This window comes from Exophiala dermatitidis, assembly GCF_000230625.1.
Source record: "Exophiala dermatitidis NIH/UT8656 unplaced genomic scaffold supercont1.2, whole genome shotgun sequence".
NCBI lineage: Eukaryota > Fungi > Ascomycota > Eurotiomycetes > Chaetothyriales > Herpotrichiellaceae > Exophiala > Exophiala dermatitidis.
In genome coordinates, this window is record NW_008751647.1 from 1,730,434 (window position 1) to 1,748,827 (window position 18,394).

An 18,394-nucleotide genomic window follows, 5' to 3' on the forward strand; every position below is an offset into this window, starting at 1 on the left:
GGGACCATGTCCGAAAGCCGAATGAGCTCGGAGGCTGCGGCAACACCTCACGGCTCACGACCATACCGCTCCCATCGATATCCAGCGTGCGACCTTTGCCGACGACGGAAAACGCGATGTATCAGGGACGTTGACGACCAGCCTTGTCAGTTCTGCAAACAACACAGCCTCGAGTGTACGAGGGGTCGTCGTTCTCAAGGGGCTAGAAATGTTGCCGACTCACCTCGCCGCCAGAGGTTGGCGCGGCCAGCTGGGCAGAGGTATAGTAGGTCATCACCAGCACCTCCCCAAAGAGTCAACCCAGAGCCGCCCGCTCTGGAAGACATCACAGTGCTCAATGGAACCCATACACACCAAGAGGAGACCATGAGCAGTAGTCCTGCACACGACGACCGGGCCTCGAGCGAGAACGAAGAAAGTACATATCAACGACCGGCTCAGACCCACTCGGGTCACATCATCGGTCCCGTCGCTGCTCGCGACGTCCAGGTATTGGAGCAGTACATGTCCCCGGCAGCGACTCTTCCTGTGTCTCATGCACGCCCAAACCCTTACAGTGTATACTCGAGTGATTCTCGGAATCCAATCGTCTATCTGAAAGTCGCCCGCCAGCGTGTCCGCGCCTCGCGTGGCAATGGATCGGCAGGCTTCAAACAATATGAGGCGATCGAAAAGGTGCTCGAACCTCTCGGCGGTGACATTGTCGAGCTGTGAGTATTGTTACAGTATTCTATTGCATGGTTCAACCTGCTGATCCATCATACCTGCCGATTGGCATGGCAGCTATTTCCAGGCGTTCCATCCTCCATTCCCCATTCTCGATGAGAAGACGGTTCTGGAATCCTACCGGAAGAAGGCTTTGCCGCATGTTTTGGTGTGCGAGATCTATGCGGTCTCGATGATATCATGGCAAGCCTCGCAAAGACTGGCAAAAGCACGTCCAGATCGGCCGGACGTGAGATACATCTGGAATCAAACCGTTGAAGCATTGAACGAGGAGTTTCTCGCACCGGGATTCTCGACAGTTTTGTCGTGCATTCTCGATCTTACAGGTCGGCCCACGACCTCGATGACATACAACGCCATCAACATCGGCCGGGCGGTGGCTTTGTCTCAGAGTTTAGGATTAAACCGAGACCCTCGTGGCTGGAGCCTGGACCAGCGGCAGAAGGCACTTCGAATCAGGACGTGGTGGGGAGTACTTATTCACGACTGGTGGTGCGTATGCGCGTATTCCTCTGCCTTGCCTTTTCGACAGTGCTTATAATCTTCGCCCGGATGCAGTGGCCTAACATGACATCTAGGGCGAGCCTTGCGCATGGAACTCCTCCACATATCCACTCGCAGCAATTCGATGTCGAGGTCCCCGACCTGAACTCTCTGCTGATAGGTAGTGCGATGACGGGCGATGATGCCGGTCGCACCTCCAGTCCACGCATAATGGGTGCTCAAAGCTTTCGGGCCTTGTGTCAGCTTACAGAAATCCTCGGGGACATATTGCCCCTAATCTACGACACCAGACGGGGCAAACCTGATGTGCAGCTCCGGTCGCTGAAGCGCATAGAAGCGGCATTGGATGATTGGGAAGAAAATCTGCCGCAATCGTTGAATCCGAGGGCGCCGGATTTTCAGAGAGACCAACCTGGCGCGTTGAGTCTTCAGCTGTCATTCCTGGCTGTGAAGTTGTGTATCTGTAGGGTCTCATTACTGGTACGCAATGGTGTCATATCCTAGCCATGCGCTATCCTCACTAATCATGCTGCCACAGGAATCTGTCAAGACCGATGATTATAATAACCCGGAAACATGGCAATATCTGCATCTGCAGTGCCGCAGGGCAGCGAAAGCCGTGATAGACTTCACTCTGTCCCTTCGGGGCCGCGACCTGCATGCATTCTGGATGCCGTGTAAGTGGAGTTCCCCGGCGTCTGTTCATTGAGAGTCATTACCTCGACGTTTTTGCCTTTCATTAACAGTCTGTGACAACAGATACTGCGTACCATTTTGCATCGGCAGCGATCCTCATCCTCCGGTGCGGACTGGAAGCCGCAAACGATGAGACGGCACGTGACTGCATCTCATCTGCGCGTGCCCTGGTCGAGCACCTCCGAAAGGCCAAGGACGAAGCAAAATGGGACTTGGCCGACATTTGTCTGTCCCAATGCGAACCAGTGGTCCACCAACTAAGTGACGACACCTACCTTCGAGAGCAGCGGAGGCGCAACCGTGGGAGCGGAGCCGCAATGCCCCGTCCGATCGCTGCACCTCCGGATAGAGCTGCATCTTATATGCATATGCATCAGATCGAGCGGCAGACGTCCGCTGACACAAGCAGTGCGGCGGCGGCGGCAGCAACACGGCCCTTGACGGACACTTCTATGCTCACCGCCGACACCACCTTGCATTTGGGGAATTCCAACGCTGCAGTTCAGGAAGCTGAGGCGGCCAGGACAGAGGGTCCCTGGGACCCCTTTGCTCATCTGAGTATCCCAGATCTCTGGGAAGCCTCTGGCCTGAATGACTATAGTGGATTAATGACATAAATTGTACATTTGAGGCGACGCAGCCTTGTGCAGCCTTACGGGCCGTATGTGGATCCCGCCTTATTAGAACAGCGTAATAATCATAATCAGCCATTAAGGCGGCACGATTGTTTTGTGAAAGCGGCATAGTAACATGCAACCATAATAAATCGCAGGCCAACTTGAACTTTTTTTGGTCCGAAGTCTGAGCGGGCAGAAACAGAGGCGGGCGGCCCTTACTTGCAGTGTATTTGCGGCGATTGCAACATGGCGCCGTCGCAACTGAAACAACTAAAGGCGTCGTTGCGTGAGCACGGTGTCTTGGGCCCTCAAAAGTCGAAAAAACAGAAAAAAGCAACTTCCAAAGATGCGCAGAAACGGCTTCAGCGGAATGCGGCCCTCGAGGGCATTCGAGAACGATTCAATCCCTTCGAAGTCAAGGCGCCCGCTAGGCGAGAAAAATTCGAAGTCGCCACCAATGCAAAGAACTCGAAGCCTGCGGTCGGCCGACCCGGTGTCACACGTGGCCTGGGCGAGGAGAGACGGCGAGAAACTCTACTCAAAGAGATTCAAAGTCGCAACAAAGTCGGAGGACTTCTCGACCGCCGGTTCGGTGAGAATGACCCGACCATGACGCCAGAAGAAAGGGCGGCCGAAAGATTTGCCAGGCAAAACGAGCGCAAGTTGAAGAAGACATCCATGTTCAACTTGGAAGACGACAGCGAGGGCGAGCTGGCTCTCACGCATGGCGGACGAACACTTTTTGATGTTGGAGACAGCAACGCAAAAGACGACTTTGAAGAAGACGATATTGCGGACGAAGACGAGGAAGATTTCGAGGCACATGATGACAGGCCTCGGAAAAGGCTGCGCATCGATGGTGAAGGCGAGGATGAGGAGGGCGATGAGATGATACCTCAGAGGAAGAAGACGAAAAACGAAGTAATGAAGGAGATCATTGCCAAGTCAAAGATGTACAAGGCCGAGCGGCAGGCGGCAAAAGCAGACGATGACGACCTGCGTCTCGAGCTGGATAAGGGCATGCATGAGTTCTACGAAGCAATGAAAGCCAGTAAACTCCCACCCCCAGCAGAGAAACAACCGCCGCCAACCACCGAGAAAAAGGACGACCCTCATATGGACCCAGCGCGAGCTGCAATGCTGGCGGGCAAAAGCAGAGAGGCGGCCGAGAAGGAATTCGAGGCCAATCTGAGACAATTGAGGTTAGAAGCGCGTTCGAAGCCCAGTGTACGCACGAAGACGGAAGAGGAGAAGGCTGCCGAAGAAGCCGCGCGCTTGGAGGAGCTAGAAAGGAAACGAATCCGTCGAATGAAGGGTGAGGTTGAAAGTTCGGAAGACGAGGCGGACGACGCCGAACCGGGCCCCGACGAGGACGTTGATGTGGAGCAGGAGGACGATGCAGAAGCCTTTGGCCTGTCTGCACCGGCTCCCCCTCCTCCACAGAAGAAGGAACTCGACGTGGAAGACGAAGATGAATTTCTGCTTGAGGATGATCTTATTGCTTCTGATTCAGAGGCTGACATGGCGAGTGAGGAAGGCTCTGAGGACTCTAGTGCCGATGAGGACGAATCCGAGGACGATGGCGACGATGATTTCATCAATGGCCTGGTCCTCCCGGAGGGGACTAAACCGACATCACAGTCAAAGACTACTTCGACAAAGACTGTGAACGGCGATAATCTTGCTTACACCTTTCCATGTCCTCAGACTCATGGTGAATTTCTAGAGGTGGTTAATGATACCAAGTTGACGGATTTGCCGACGGTAGTACAGAGGATTCGTGCTCTTTACCACAAAGGACTTGCTCAGGGGAACCAAGACAAGCTAGATGCTTTTGCCGCGGTTCTGGCACAGCATGTCGCGTATCTGGCAGACTCTGAAAGTGACGTCCCCTTCGCTGTCCTTGAGAGCCTTCTGCGCCATCTTCATTCAATGGCAAAGGCTTCGCCCGAGGTGGTCGGCACTGCTTTCAGGCAGCATTTGCAAGTCATTGCGGACGAGCGACCACTGGAATTGACTGCAGGCGACCTCATCATGCTGACCGGCGTTTCGACAATCTTTCCTACTTCGGATCATTTCCACACAGTCGTGACCCCGGCAATGCTGACTATCGGGCGCTATCTTGGACAGAGTTCGCCACAGTCGTTGCAAGACCTTGGAGTAGGAGCTTATTGCTCTTCTCTGGCGCTGCAATACCAACGAGTGGCTCAGAGATACGTCCCAGAAGTGTTTGTCTACATAACCAATGCACTGGCGATTCTTTCACCGGTTGCCCTCCCGGACAACGATCAGGATGGACATGGACAACCATGGAACTTCCCAATCAGGCTACCAGCGAAACCGCTTCGGATTCCACAGTCTTCTTCCGTAAAAGAGGTGCATGTGCCGGAAAAGCTGGCCTTCAGCGACCTCGTAATGGACAAGAACCCAGATCATACTGTTCATGCTCTTGTCCTTCTCAAAGGGTTCGTCCGACTTGCCGCACAGGCTTCACAGCTGTGGAAACAGAAGACAGCTTTTCCCGAGATGGTTGATCCGCTTCTTCGAGTTCTCAGGCATATTGCCGCCAACCAGTCGTCGGCCAAATTCTTACCAAAGTCCATTATCGCGTTTGTGTCTGATACAGTGCAGACTCTGGAAGGTCTGCAAAAGGCGTCTCTGGACGCGCGACGTCCATTGCTCCTACACAACCATCGGCCATTGGCGATCAAGACGTCCATTCCCGCCTTCATTGAGAACTACAATCCGGACCGCCACTACGATCCCGACCGACAACGGGCCGAGATCTCCAAACTCAAGGCCGAGTACAAGAAGGAACGCAAGGGCGCCATGCGCGAGCTGCGCAAGGATGCCAATTTCATGGCCAGGGAACAACTTCGCGAGAAAAAGGAGAAGGATGAGGCCTACGACAAGAAGTTTAAGAGATTGGTCGCCGAGATTCAGGGCGAAGAAGGTCGAGAGAAGAAGGAGTATGAGAAGGAGAAGAGGAAGAGAAAAGGCAGATTTTAGGTTCCCAGTGAGCAGCATATTGCTTGCAGCGGAGCTGCTGTATAGCGCTCAGCAACTAGTAAGGTCAGATCGAATCACGACATCCCATTCCAATACTATGATAGTACTGTACCTACTTCAAGAGACTGTCGGATAGCCAGGGGTGTCCTGCAAAATTATTATACTAAGTGGCATTATCCATAAACTTCTCATTTCAGTCATGTAGCGCCGAAACACAAACCCGCAGGGAGTAGTACCTAGGTAGATAGATACCTACATTCAGGTAGTAGTGGTGCATGGCATAGACTTCCAAAAAAGTCACTGACCTGCAGTGATATGACGCTGGCAGGGTTCAAGTTCAAATTTCTCGAGGTTCGAGTTGCGAACACCGTGACTGGCATGCCAGTGGCAATGGGCAGTCAGCCGGCAAAAATAGGCATCGGATGCAGTGAGCAAAGAAACAGCAACAAGAAAAAAATGAAAAAATGAAAAAATGAAATAGCCGTTTGATCCTGGCGAGATTTGAACTCGCGACTTTCGCATTGCTCGAAAGGAGTCATACCGCATGCTGTGGGCATACAATATAAGAACGACACGCTAACCGACTGCGTCACAGGATCTTGTTCCACGGCTAAAAACCAGCCATGAAAGTGAGTCAAGTTTCAGGACAGTTTCAAGACCATTTTTACGGGGTTTTTGCCTATGAGGAGTAATTATTTGGCACGTGACATTTCCTACAGATGCCTAGAATTTTGGGTGCCCTACCGCCAAGTGCCTACATCGCTATAACTGTAAAGGTGCTCCTCTGCTTAAATACAGGCACTGCAGTAATGGCATTGCACATATCTGTATGCAAGAATTGAGCTCATCAGATGGCCTGTAAATGAATGCAACTTGACCGGCCGGTAAGGTGATTACACAGACTGCATATCCTGACTTCCGAGTCTTTTTGGTTGTAGAATGAGCGCAACTCGAAGTGCAAAGACTTGACCTTGGGCAGCAGTGATCTTGTACCCGCTCGCAACGTTTTTGAACAACCAGACGAGAAATACTTCCCAAACAGGCAGGAGATTCGTCAATTTGAGCCCAAATTTCTCTCTGTGTCTGGGCATCTAGTCTACTACTACCTCCTAGGGATTTGCTCAGGCTACCCTTTTGACGAGTCGACCAGTCGACGATTCGCCGGGTACGAGCGCATGGCTCCCAAACCACCATCTACGGCCGGCGCTGGCGCTCCCGCCGCGGAAGAGGAGGAGGATGACTACATGAACATGACATTCGAGGAGCCCCAACCATCGTCGAAAAGGGAAACGCTCACACAGAAGAAAAAGCGACTGGCGCGCGAGGCCGAGATCAAAGGACGACCGAAGTCCAAGACAGAATTGGCCGAAGAGGAACGGAAAAAGAGAGAGGCGGCATTGAACTCGACGGCCATCGATACAAGCAACAAAGGGTTTAAAATGATGGCGGCGCTAGGGTACAAGCCCGGCAGCGCGCTTGGGGTATCACGAGATAACAACGACAATGACGACCGACTCCTCGAGCCCATCGGGTTGGAAATGAGGGAGACGCGCAGCGGGATAGGCGCCGATGCCGAGAAGAAGCGCAAGTTCCGTGAGGAGGTGGAAGCACAGCAGGAGGTTGATAAGAAGAGAAAAATCGAGGCTGGAGAGTTTCGCGAAAGGCAGCAGAAAGAACGCGAGGAGAAGAAAATGGAAGGCCAGGTTTGGGGGGCCATGAAAGTCTGTGAGAGGCTGGAAGAGGAGGAAGAGGCAGCTGCAGCCAGTTCGGAGGATTCAGCTGCTGATACAGATCTGAAGAAGAACAACAGCACGAGACCGTTGAAGAGTGTCAATGTGTTGTGGCGGGGGCTGGTCAAGCAGAGGGCAATTAATGAGCGCGACCGGCGTATGAGATACGATTTACATCAGTCGCTGTCGAGGCGTCCTGACTATGACGATCCAGATGAAGACAATGAGGACAAAATCGCCCTGGGGAGAAAAGCGCAAACTGAAGAGGTCGACCTGGACTTGGATGAGGATGATCCTGAGCTGGATGAGTTTGAAACACTCGAGGTCTCAGAGAAGTTGACTAGGTTGGTGGTTTATCTGAGAGAACGGTGGAATTACTGCTTCTGGTGCAAGTATAAGTATCCGGATAAAGAGATGGAAGGATGCCCAGGCTTGACGGAGGAAGATCACGACTGATTTTTTGTACGACATACTACGGTGACTTGTGTAAGACAAAAATAAAGGCCAACACGCCGCGGTATTTGCTTGTGTTACAGGTATAGAAAGTATTTTGATGATCGGACACGAACTGTGTCGGAGTATTCGGTACTACTAGGTACTGTAGCCTTGTCATGGCTGACAAGCCGTGTTGGTGTGGATAAGGCGGTCGCATTATAACAATATCTCAGCCTTGTGTTCCCCGCGCGCCACTTTATTTTTGATATACAATCTTGCCTGCTTTTAGTCAATCAGGTTGCACTTCAACTGAGCCATGCCGGCCCTTACCTCGAATCGCGCCTTGCTGGTCGTTCTCTTGGTAGGACTAGGCACGGCGATCTACACAATTCCCCGTCTTCTGCGTCGAGTGAAAGATGAAGCGAAAGCACCACAGCCGGAGCCTCCACCGGCGCCTAAACGGCTACAAAAGGACTCTGAGAATTCCCTCAAGATTGAAACGCTGCGCACTCTAGCCGACGGCTACAGCCATGAATTGCGGACGTCGGCGATCAAAATCGTCGCCAGCCGGACCGCCAGGTCGAGCACCAAGTCGCTACTCCTGCGCGATCTGGCCAGCAAAGACTACGGTCGGCGCGACAATGCCATCAATGGCTTATGGATGCTTCTTTACCACCCATCACTCAACGGAAACAACAACGGCGGTGGGAAAGTGATGACCGAATTCCACGATGCCGAAACCGCCACGGCTACGGTGCGTGCTTTGATTAATGTTTTACCTCTCCACAACATCAACGACCACCAACCTGAGGCAGAAGCAGAACCTTCTGCTGTTCCGAATCAGCGGAAGAAGCATCTAGTCGTACCTCCATCGCCGGTCCGTCCAGCACATCGGCCAGCACACGAAGTGTCGCTGCTCATCATTCTCAACAACATCTTGTCCTACTCGGCACGCCGAAGGGCACGGCCCATATCAGGCAACGAAGCCATGGAAGCCGCATTGGATGCCGGGCTGGTGACTCGGTGGTTGGCAAACTACCCTTTTCCATGTGCATTGGCCGAAAAGGAAAACTTGGGCTTCAATTTCAAAAAGTCCGATGTCGCTCGTCTATTTGACCGCATGGCCTGGTTGACCGACGACCTGCTGATGGCCGACATTGTTCTGGAGGTCATGCAGTGTCCGCGCGGCCGCAAGGAAATGCGCGCCGTCGGCCTGTCTACAAGCAGATATCGCGAGAATGATCTAGGTCGCCGCGGCGGTTCCTACCGTTCTGCTTCTAATTGGGATCTCCCGGGCTGGGTGACGGCCGCTCAGCAGGATGAAGAGCAGAATAACAGGACGGGTGATGATGATGTGCGCATGGTTGGTGGTGAGGATACCGCGGGCGTGATCGTAGAAGGTAATGAAGGTGGACCGCAATACGAGCCGATGTCACAAGAAGGAGACGGTGGCGGGGGCGGATTGCGACCTAGATCTATGGAACGCAGCCAGGAAGAAGAGCATCTACGACGTCGACATCGCGAAGCCATCGTCGTCGCGGACCCGGGCGCTCCTTTGCGCAGAGAAAACATCCTCCAGCGCGCAAACAGTCAGCAGATTCTCCAGCCTATGAACGGCACCAGTGAGGTCGAGGGTGTCTTGAATGGCCTCCTGGGGCTTTCGGGTGAGAGTGGTAATCATCATGTTCAGGAACATCAAGACCAGCATGCCTCGCATGTTTCCGGTGTGCCGGAGCGTCAAAGACAAGACGACAGCCGCAGCCGCGTTGCCTCCGAACTCGATCGGGTCTTGGATGTCCAGGATATCGAGCATATGCTCGACCAGTCGTTGAGCAGCGGCGGCCCCAGTGATAGTATGCGAGACGTTATCCACCTTCTGCAGTCGGATGAGCCCGTCATCCTCGTCCCTACGGCTTCTTCCCGAAGGCCCCATGGCGGTGCCAGTTCTGATTCAGACTCGGAAAACTCCTCGTGAATCATTTGGTCGATGTCTCTTGTGACTACTGTACCTAGGTATTGTAGGTATTCGATTGCGAGTGTGGGCTCTAAAAGGGAAGGACATCAAAGGCACATGGTAGGCGGGTGGAGTACTGTGGACATTATTACATAGCATGGCGTTCAGGTACCTACGGCGGTAGTTCAGGCAACATTATATAGCATGGCGTTCAGAATTTCAGATGCTGCTGGAGTCTCAGATGCAGGCGCTGCGCAGCATGGTCTGGCAAAAGGCCCTGGACGGAGTAGTATGATAGGACCAATTACTCATTTCTTCGCTTTTGAGAGACTTGTTTCTCTGAAGCTAATGGTTGCGGGTTCAGATTGCTTGACAAAACACGGCATTGAATTCAGTGCGGAAGCTGAATGTTCATTTCATGGCTTTTCAGCCATTCAAGTTCTAGTCATTTGGCAGGATACTAGAATCCATTTTTGGCACCATCACAACCATCACCGCGTACGCGGCGCCATTCTCGTCAGAGCCCAGCTTGCATGGCGTTTTTTTCTTCCCACAAGAGACATCCAGTCTGTGTCGACTGAGGGCAACTTGCAGCATGGTCTGCGAGAAGTGAATGCCCATCCATCCATTTCTCCTCCCGACGTCCAACACCACCCATTGCCTTCGTTTACTTCAACGGAATGAATCTGGAAGAGTGGGTGGCACCGATACCTGGTCTACCGTGCTTGACCGGCTTGTATGAGATGGAGAACTCGCCGAGGTAGTGGCCGACCATCTCGGGCTTGATTTCGACCTGGTTGAACTCCTTGCCGGAATAGATACCGATGACGCTGCCAATCATCTCGGGCACGATGATCATGTCTCGGAGATGCGTCTTGACCAGGTCTGGCTTCTCGTTGGGCTTGGCGTTCTGCTTGGCCTTTCGCAGTTTCTTGATCAGACCCATGGGACGGCGCTTGAGGCCTCGGTTGAACCGACGACGGGCACGAGCATGGAGGATGGTGAGAAGTTCGTTCGAGGGAATGTCCAGAAGTCTGTTTGTTTGCCAATAGGGTTAGAATTTCCCCTTTCCTGATGTCCAAGACCTAGAACGGCAATGTATATTGGACGACGTACTGGTCAAGGTCAATGCCTCTGTACGAAAACTTTCGGAAGGTTCTCTTCTTCTTGAGCTCTGCGGCCTCCTCGGGGTTCTGTATATTGATCCAAATCAGTCTCTTGCTCTCGCACGCGCGCACCATCCATTCGGGGTGTCAGGGAAAACGTACGTAGTCGACGTCAGCCATGATTGCGGTGGCACTGCGCGGTTCGCTTTTCGAGGTGAGCGTCGAAAAGCGAGATGGCGGATGGATGTTGCAGTTGACAGAACTGGTGCAAGTCGACGATTTACGGGTTTCTCGAGTTGCGTTCACACCTGAAGTTTCATGAGGGCTTGGCTTGGCTGCGGCGGCCCCAAAGATTAGGGCATGTGCGTCACGTGATATAAAATCTTGGCATTGATTGTCGACCGCTGCAGTGGCAGGCTCTCGACGCACTGGCATGCAATGGCAGCAACCAATGTTTAGAAGGTAAGTTTCATCTATCGTCTGTAATACGTCGTAGGGAGAATAATAGCATGAGCTTCATGGATTTCATTGTCTGGGATTTACAGAGATGCGCCAGGCCCCCACGATGCGAGCGACGGATACCGCTTGTGGGGATGGTATGCCCTGGTTCTCGGAGCTGACCTGTTATTGAGACCCGTATCTGCGGCTCAATCATGCGCATGTAGACACTTTGCAGAAAAGATCCCCTGGGGGATAGCTTTTGGGTAGTATTGCCTCGCCATGTCTTCTTATGATGCCCATTGCGTCCGAGTAGCAGAATCCATAGGGATCGAATGCTTTGTCTTCTCCACCACGTTCGCTTAGTCGAACAGACCGAAGCCCATGTCCTCGTCGGACTCTTCCTTCTCCTCCTCCTTGGCGGCCGGCTTCTCTTCCTCAGCGGCAGCGGCGCCACCAGCGGCAGCACCACCAGCAGCAGGAGCGGCGGCGGCACCGCCAGCACCACCAGTGGGAACAGATGCGAGTTTCTTCGAACCTTCAGCGATCAGCTGTAAAATGTGTTAGCATGCTTCCTGCTAAAGCTCGTTGCCGTATTCGTTCTCACCTCGGAGATATCCTTGCCCTTCAACTCGGAGAGCAGCTTGGACAGACGCTCCTCATCAGCGTCAATTCCAACGGAGGAAAGGACGTTCTTGATGTCGGAGTCCGATGGGTCGGTGTTGCCGGCAAGGCCGAGGAGGAGATAGGCCGCGAGGTGCTTCATCTTGAATTTGTTTTCTTCGCAACAGATTAGTTGAGCCGTCGGTGCACACTGAAGCGCCGGCCTACTTACTGTGATCTGAGACTTGCGAACAAGAGAGACAATCGATTTAACCGCAAGTTGGGCGGAGACTGGCACGTCAAGTTCTGAGGGTTGTTCGTGACTGAGAGACACTGGCCGAAGTTGCAGCGGACGAAGTTGTGCGCTTCGAAATTGAACTGAAAAAGTTCGAGGCAGGTAAGCCGAGAACAGACGCCGCGCCAAGCCATGAGTCGCCTACGGTAGACCGTCTGACAATAAAAGCAGGAGGGTCAAGAACTTCAATTGTGCCATCGATGCCCTCGTCAGACCTGCCTCATTTCTGCGCAGTATGACTCGCCCGCAGCCGCGCAGTTAAGAGCCAGCCGCGACGTCTGCGGGGGGTATTTTATCGTCCTTTGTTCTTCAACTCACTCGTCGTTCCTTTTTCTTTTGATTTCTCTCTCACAATCATGTTGTCCGCTTGCATTTTCAAGGTCATCTTGGAAACAGTGATCTAAAATTATGCTCGTTTTGGCTCTCGTATCTTCCGCTTGAGCAAACCGGCAAATATGAATGGCCACCTTATGACCGCTTATCTTACAACCTCTTGCTGATCCCTTCCTTACCTTTTTCTCTCTGCTTCGGCTATACAACCATGAGCTTCCTTGGGGATATCGTTAATTCCATTGGGACTGGCACTGCTCCGCCTCCCAAGCCGTTTACGCCGTCAGTCAAGGCACATTCGCAACCACATCCGGGGGAAGTCTCAAAGCTCGGTTCGAAGCCTGCTGCTCCTGCTGCTTCGCCACTCAACGGCACCAAACGCAAAGCCGAGGACGCGCCTACAGAGGGTCCAGCGAAGGTTGTCAGACCAAATCCATTGCCTGGATTGACGAGCAATGTTAGCAAGCGACCAGCAGCTCCTCCCCTGAACGCGCCCAAGCCGTCAAACGACAAAGTTGCTTCCTCGGCCAAGCCCAAGCAAGAGCCTGTTGTGAATGGCTCGAAGACTGGCTCAAAATCCCCAACCGCAACCCCAGCCGCGGCTTCAAAAGCTCCACCGAAAGGGTCCTATGCGGATATTATGGCCAGGGCGAAGCAGGCACAAGAAAAAGCACAAAACCAGGTTGGACTCATCAAGCATCAGCCGACAAATCGGGAGCGAGTGTCTAAACTTGCCGAGAGACGCCGCCTGGAGGAAGAAAAGGCCAAGGCTGCTAAGCAGAGATCTGGAGCAAACCAGACTCTCGGTAAGCAAACGCAATCCAGAAGCGTTAGTCCCGCCAAAAAGCATGACCAGCCACGGGTAATCAAAACTCCAAGGCCACCCTTGCATGCACCAGCATCCTACAAGGGTACTATGGGTACCTCGTCCGGCAGAGGCCAACAGCAAGACCGCCGCAGGCGCAAGCGGTACGACGAATATCTTGGCACGGATGAAGAAGATGTCTCTGAAGGTAGTTATGGACGGGACGAAGAAGACGACTACGAGTCCGATGCCTCTTCTGTCATGGAGGCCGGAGCATTTGATTTGGACGAAGAGGAGCAGAGGGCCCTCAGAGCTGCCAAGGAAGAAGATGCCAGGGAGCTCGCGCTTGAAGCCCAGCTGAAACGGGAGAAGGAAGAGCGGCGGCGCAAACTAATGGGCTTGGCTAACAAACGCAAGTGATTCAGCGGGTCGGTTATTGGGGCATTAGGATACTTTTCGGGCGACGGTTGGCTATGGGTGTGGGCGCGGTATTCGGTTGACGAGGCTAGCATCGGTGTTGGGGAAATGACATTACACTGCATAGCGTTGGCGAAGTGCATTGATATTCATCATTTACTAGCTTTCATGGTGACACGAGCGGAATATTTGATTCCATTGACGGACCTCTTTTTTCAGTGCTCGTTCCCGGGTCCTTATTGAGACCCGGTATTCCCTAAAATTCTTCTATTCGCTGACACTTTCACGCCAGGCAGTATAGGCAGATGCGACTACGTCTGGACCTTGGTACAGCCGATGACAGAGCACCTGCCCCATTGGCCTATATCAAAGGTTCAGGGTTGTAGGCCTCACTGACTGTGAATTACAGCAACGGTGCGGGTGAGCTTGGTGGGCGCTCCGGGATCATGATGGTGAAGATTCAGCATTATTGATTTCACTTTCTCTCAGCGGTGATTGATTGATACTGCAGGAAAGTATACCTAGGTACTATGGGAATTGCTTACATCGCCGCAGTGGGTAACAACGCTTTACCCCCATTGAAAACACAGGTTAAGACCAGCAGCTCCGAGTCATGCCTTTCAATCGGACACCAAGCTCTCGACATCACACCCTTCGACCCTATAGAAGCCCAGCGAGGTCAACATGGGCTTATCGTGGAATCTGTACAGATAGACGGTTTCGTCGCCCTCAGCAGTGTGTTGGTACTTGTTCCAAGCGGGGATACAGAAGGTATCGCCTTGTTTCCAATGGATGCGTTGACCATTGATGTCACTGTACCCTCTACCCTGGACGACATGGTAGACGGAGGAGGCGGTTTCGCGGACAGGGGGCGAAGAGCAGCCCGCATTGAGCCTTTCGGCAGAACCACCCAGGATGCGGGAGACTATTGGAAAGCAAGCAGGAGTTAGATTCAGGGATACTGTGGGCTTACTTTTGTTCCGAAGGGAAGGGGCTCAATCATACCAGGTCTCCCGTCCTTCTTCAAGTAATCCTCCTGAGCCCAGTCGCCGGGTTTCTGGTCGAGCTTCTCCTGCATTTTCTTCCAGGGGAAAACAATGGGGGAATCGTTCGAGTCGACATCTTCGGCAGGGTATCGCGGCTGTTGGTAGTGCTCGACAAAGTGGACGGGGAAGTGTCGAAAGTTGGGCAGATCCAAGCCGTCAAGCCAGATCATGGGGCCCGAGCCGTCTTTGCCGTGGTCGTGCCAGTTCCAGGTCGGCGTCAGGATCACATCGCCCCTTTGCATGGTGATGCGGCGGCCGTGCACGGCCGTAAAGCCGCCTTGCCCTTCGATGATGAAGCGCATGGCAAATGCCGTGTGTCGGTGCGCTCGCGCCGTCTCGTTGGGCATCACCAGTTGCAGGCCGGCGTACAATGTGTCGGTTGTGTAGGGAGCATCTGATCATGATGTTCTGGGTTAGACTTTGAGGTGTGGTTCAAGTTGCCCTCTTCTTCATTTTCCTCAAATGGCCACCAAAGCAAAATGATACAGTGTCACAACTCGAACATGGCATACCTCTGGCAGGATTCACTAGCATCAACACCCGTCTCTCGGCTTGTTGCTCACTGACCAGTTCTCCCGCCCGAAGGAGGCTAGGCCGCACTTCGTCGTATCGCCAGATGAATGGGATGCATGTTGGATTCGGCTCGGGTGGGTTCAGACGAGCCATCTGGGTCCATAGTGGCTTGGTGTGCACTTTGAGCGCGGACTCGACCAGTTCTTCGGCTGGGTCTTGCTCATTTGCTTTTGCTGGAGCTGGGACTGTATGTCCGACTCCGCCATTGACTTTGGTAATCGTCTCTGTTGTGGTTGACATGTCTTCGGTCTTGTTTCTTCTTGGGACGGTATGTGTCACTGAAGCCTGATTAGAGTTAATAGGATTTAGTTTGCCTCAAGCCGGGGTTGATATCTTTCGTCTGTTGATGCGCAGTGATTAGGTTCACTCGAAGACTGCTGCACTTGCTCTCAGTCGGCGAGCTGGGAGATTGTCTGAATATTAAATCTTCCAAAGCTCTTCAACCGCCGAGCCTCTCTTCTCGACTACATGTACACCAAGAGTCATCGGGACCAAAAGTCACCGTTTGTGTTGATGCCGGAGCCGGTTTCTTGTGGTCGTGTGAGATCGCGGTCGATCTGGTGGTGGTGGGGAGGAACCAGGGGGGTCTGGGGCGGTTCCCGATACACACCCGACGGCAGCCTTTCGCATGTGCTTGGTACCAACCATCAACACACGGCAAGCCTTCGGTTCCGGCGTGCACTCTGGAGTCTTGTCAAGCTGCTGACCACGATGGGTGTATTGCGGTCCAACTCAGAGTTCTGTCCGTCCAGCCATATGTCGACTGGTGACCGGCGATTGACTGGGTTGTCTTCAGACCTCATACAAAACCCACCAGAGAGATTGCTGACTGACTGACTAAAAGTCCCAGTCCAGTTTGTTTCAACTCTCGGAAAGTAAGAGAGGTACACTGCACAATCCTTCGAAAAGGGGCCTACTACGACTACTCGTTAGGAACAGGAAGGAGGCATAGACTGGGCATTCATACGGGACCGGCGAAAGAAAGGAGATGGCCAACAGCGGCGGGCCATCAATCAAGGGACCTTCACCAGTCACGGATGAATTTATTCCCATACCAGAGGTAAGTGCACTGACTATCTGATATCAGCTTGCCCACAGAAGATCGCCATTCGCTCTTGGAGTTCAAGTGGTTGTTTCTGTTTCCAATGCCTAAACTGACATGACACGATTGTTTGGAGGTGGCTTCATATCCGACGGGAAGTCTTGACTTCCTAGCCAAACTCAAAAAGCAGGAGCAGAAGCAGAAGCAAAGCGCTACCTCATCAACCGGAGAAAACGAGTGGTCAACCCTGAGGTTGAACATCATCATTGTCGGTGCAGGACTTGGTGGGCTCGCAGCGGCCATCAGCCTCGCTCGAAGGGGGCACAAGGTCATTGTGTTCGAGCAGGCTCCAGCACTAGGAGAGGTAAGTATGGGCAGCACCTCACCTCAGCCCGCTCACTCCGTTCTCCCCTCGTCCCTCTTTCTTCGGGGACCGTCTATGGAGGACATCGATTATGTTAGAGAGTCCTGTTTAGTAACACACCCCACCATAGGTCGGAGCGGGAATCCAGATCCCATCCAACTCGAGTAGGCTGCTCATCAAATGGGGATTGAGGCCGTTCCTGGAATCCAAAGTCGTGACGCCCGCCGACATTGCATTTCGGAGGTGGGAGAATGGCGCTGTCATCGGGCTGACCAGGCTGCTTCCGGAGTTTGAGGAGAACTTCGATGCTCCATATTGGGTCGTGCATCGGGCACATTTCCACGACGCAATGTATCGGCTGGCAGTCAAGTTGGGAGTCGATGTGGTTATTAATTCCAAAGTGGTGGACTATGACATTGAAAAGCCTTCGATTACCATCGAGAATGGCAAGACTTACACTGCAGATCTGGTGGTTTCATCCGATGGTAAGCCTGGTCTTGCGCTTGCATTGCCCTGCATTACTATGCCACTGTACTCCTTTTCCTATGCCTGAAAGTCATGCTCCCCCCTTTGAGAGTTCTGTCGCATTGCAACAGCTTACCGTTTCGGTGGATCCAATACAGGCCTCAAGTCTGTGGCCCGCAGTAAAGTATTAGATGGTAACGACCAAGCACCTCGAAGAACCGGGTTTGCAGCCTACCGCGCCACCGTCGACGTGGACAAAATGAAGGCACACGCCGACACGGCAGAAATCCTCGCCAAACCAGGGCTGAATCTTTGGTTCGTAGTGCAACCCTTTTCCCTTTTCCTTTCCCATTTTCTCTCCGCAATTTGACATTGACACAAAAACCCCATAGGATCGGAGACATGCGCCACGTCATGAGCTACACCATAGCCGGCGGCCGGTCGTTCAACATGGTCCTCTCACACCCTGACCGCAGCGACCCCGCGACATGGAACCAACAGAGTCCCTCGCAGATCCTGTCGGACATGCGAGCCCATTTTCGAGGCTGGGATCCGCGACTGACAAAGATCATCGACATGATCGACACCACGCTCAAGTGGCCGCTTCTCAGTGGTACTCCGCTGAAACGATGGGTGGCGCCGTCTAGTCGGTTCCTCATCATGGGCGACGCCGCACATGCCATGGTGCCATATATGTCGCAGGGGGCGGCTATGGCTGTCGAAGACGCCGCCGCGCTAGCCGAGGCCATTCATTTAGCCAAAAACCCTACTGACTTGCCTGAGGCCCTGAGGGTGTGGGAGGCCGTTCGCATCCAGCGGTCCGGCATGATGCAGGAGGCTAGCTTGGTCAATGGCAAGTTGTGGCATTTTGCGGATGGGCCGCTTCAAAAGGCCCGAGATGAGGCTATGAGGCCAGAAGTCGAGGGCAGGCAGTTCACGACGAGTCCGAACCAGTGGAGTGATCCTACTACTCAGCGTTGGTGTTATGGATATGATGCCGAAGCTGAGGTCAGGAAGGCTTGGGCTGCCAGGCGTGCCACTGCCACTGCCACTGCCTCGAAAGGTGTGCGCCAGAACGGACATTCGTGATCCCATGTCGCGGAGTAGGTACAGTGCGAGCGCACCTAAGCCAAAGTATGATAAGGCCGTCGCGTGGGATTATAATAATACTAGGACGAAAGCTTTTGAGATTTACAATTTGCCCTATGCTCTCCCTTCGGCGTCCGAGTCCCAACCGTC

At 53.2% G+C, this 18,394-nt stretch overlaps 9 protein-coding genes and 1 non-coding gene across 10 annotated transcripts; 6 read left to right on the forward strand and 4 right to left on the reverse strand.

The window, feature by feature from the left end:
• Window positions 1-6: 6 nt before the first annotated feature.
• HMPREF1120_02134 (uncharacterized protein) lies at window positions 7-2,543 on the forward strand (the record flags this gene model as incomplete). Its single annotated transcript, XM_009156168.1, has 5 exons — window positions 7-710; window positions 784-1,218; window positions 1,305-1,710; window positions 1,769-1,907; window positions 1,990-2,543. The coding sequence occupies 5 exons, from the start codon at window positions 7-9 to the stop codon at window positions 2,541-2,543; spliced, it is 2,238 nt and encodes a 745-aa protein (XP_009154416.1).
• A 246-nt stretch (window positions 2,544-2,789) lies between these two features.
• On the forward strand, window positions 2,790-5,552 carry HMPREF1120_02135 (uncharacterized protein; the record flags this gene model as incomplete). Its single annotated transcript, XM_009156169.1, has 1 exon — window positions 2,790-5,552. One exon carries the CDS (start codon window positions 2,790-2,792, stop codon window positions 5,550-5,552), a length of 2,763 nt encoding a protein of 920 aa, XP_009154417.1.
• A 486-nt stretch (window positions 5,553-6,038) lies between these two features.
• Window positions 6,039-6,151, reverse strand: HMPREF1120_09299. Its single transcript has one exon. It is a non-coding gene; the product is annotated as a tRNA-Ile (tRNA).
• A 576-nt stretch (window positions 6,152-6,727) lies between these two features.
• Window positions 6,728-7,738, forward strand: HMPREF1120_02136 (uncharacterized protein; the record flags this gene model as incomplete). Its single annotated transcript, XM_009156170.1, has 1 exon — window positions 6,728-7,738. One exon carries the CDS (start codon window positions 6,728-6,730, stop codon window positions 7,736-7,738), a length of 1,011 nt encoding a protein of 336 aa, XP_009154418.1.
• Window positions 7,739-8,033: 295 nt separating this feature from the next.
• On the forward strand, window positions 8,034-9,692 carry HMPREF1120_02137 (uncharacterized protein; the record flags this gene model as incomplete). Its single annotated transcript, XM_009156171.1, has 1 exon — window positions 8,034-9,692. One exon carries the CDS (start codon window positions 8,034-8,036, stop codon window positions 9,690-9,692), a length of 1,659 nt encoding a protein of 552 aa, XP_009154419.1.
• A 102-nt stretch (window positions 9,693-9,794) lies between these two features.
• HMPREF1120_02138 (40S ribosomal protein S15) lies at window positions 9,795-11,123 on the reverse strand. Its single transcript, XM_009156172.1, has 3 exons — window positions 10,940-11,123; window positions 10,788-10,864; window positions 9,795-10,705 (listed from the first exon to the last, which is right to left on the reverse strand). The coding sequence occupies exons 1-3, from the start codon at window positions 10,955-10,957 to the stop codon at window positions 10,339-10,341; spliced, it is 462 nt and encodes a 153-aa protein (XP_009154420.1). The 5' UTR covers window positions 10,958-11,123; the 3' UTR covers window positions 9,795-10,338.
• A 147-nt stretch (window positions 11,124-11,270) lies between these two features.
• On the reverse strand, window positions 11,271-12,328 carry HMPREF1120_02139 (uncharacterized protein). Its single transcript, XM_009156173.1, has 3 exons — window positions 12,051-12,328; window positions 11,823-11,995; window positions 11,271-11,766 (listed from the first exon to the last, which is right to left on the reverse strand). The coding sequence occupies exons 2-3, from the start codon at window positions 11,979-11,981 to the stop codon at window positions 11,578-11,580; spliced, it is 348 nt and encodes a 115-aa protein (XP_009154421.1). The 5' UTR covers window positions 11,982-11,995; window positions 12,051-12,328; the 3' UTR covers window positions 11,271-11,577.
• A 326-nt stretch (window positions 12,329-12,654) lies between these two features.
• On the forward strand, window positions 12,655-13,668 carry HMPREF1120_02140 (uncharacterized protein; the record flags this gene model as incomplete). Its single annotated transcript, XM_009156174.1, has 1 exon — window positions 12,655-13,668. One exon carries the CDS (start codon window positions 12,655-12,657, stop codon window positions 13,666-13,668), a length of 1,014 nt encoding a protein of 337 aa, XP_009154422.1.
• A 449-nt stretch (window positions 13,669-14,117) lies between these two features.
• On the reverse strand, window positions 14,118-15,836 carry HMPREF1120_02141 (gentisate 1,2-dioxygenase). The gene is made up of 3 exons (XM_009156175.1): window positions 15,224-15,836; window positions 14,671-15,105; window positions 14,118-14,590 (listed from the first exon to the last, which is right to left on the reverse strand). The coding sequence occupies exons 1-3, from the start codon at window positions 15,522-15,524 to the stop codon at window positions 14,286-14,288; spliced, it is 1,041 nt and encodes a 346-aa protein (XP_009154423.1). The 5' UTR covers window positions 15,525-15,836; the 3' UTR covers window positions 14,118-14,285.
• A 436-nt stretch (window positions 15,837-16,272) lies between these two features.
• HMPREF1120_02142 (salicylate hydroxylase) lies at window positions 16,273-18,244 on the forward strand (the record flags this gene model as incomplete). The annotated part of the gene is made up of 5 exons (XM_009156176.1): window positions 16,273-16,344; window positions 16,463-16,690; window positions 16,821-17,175; window positions 17,314-17,470; window positions 17,548-18,244. 5 exons carry the CDS (start codon window positions 16,273-16,275, stop codon window positions 18,242-18,244), a joined length of 1,509 nt encoding a protein of 502 aa, XP_009154424.1.
• Window positions 18,245-18,394: the final 150 nt, after the last annotated feature.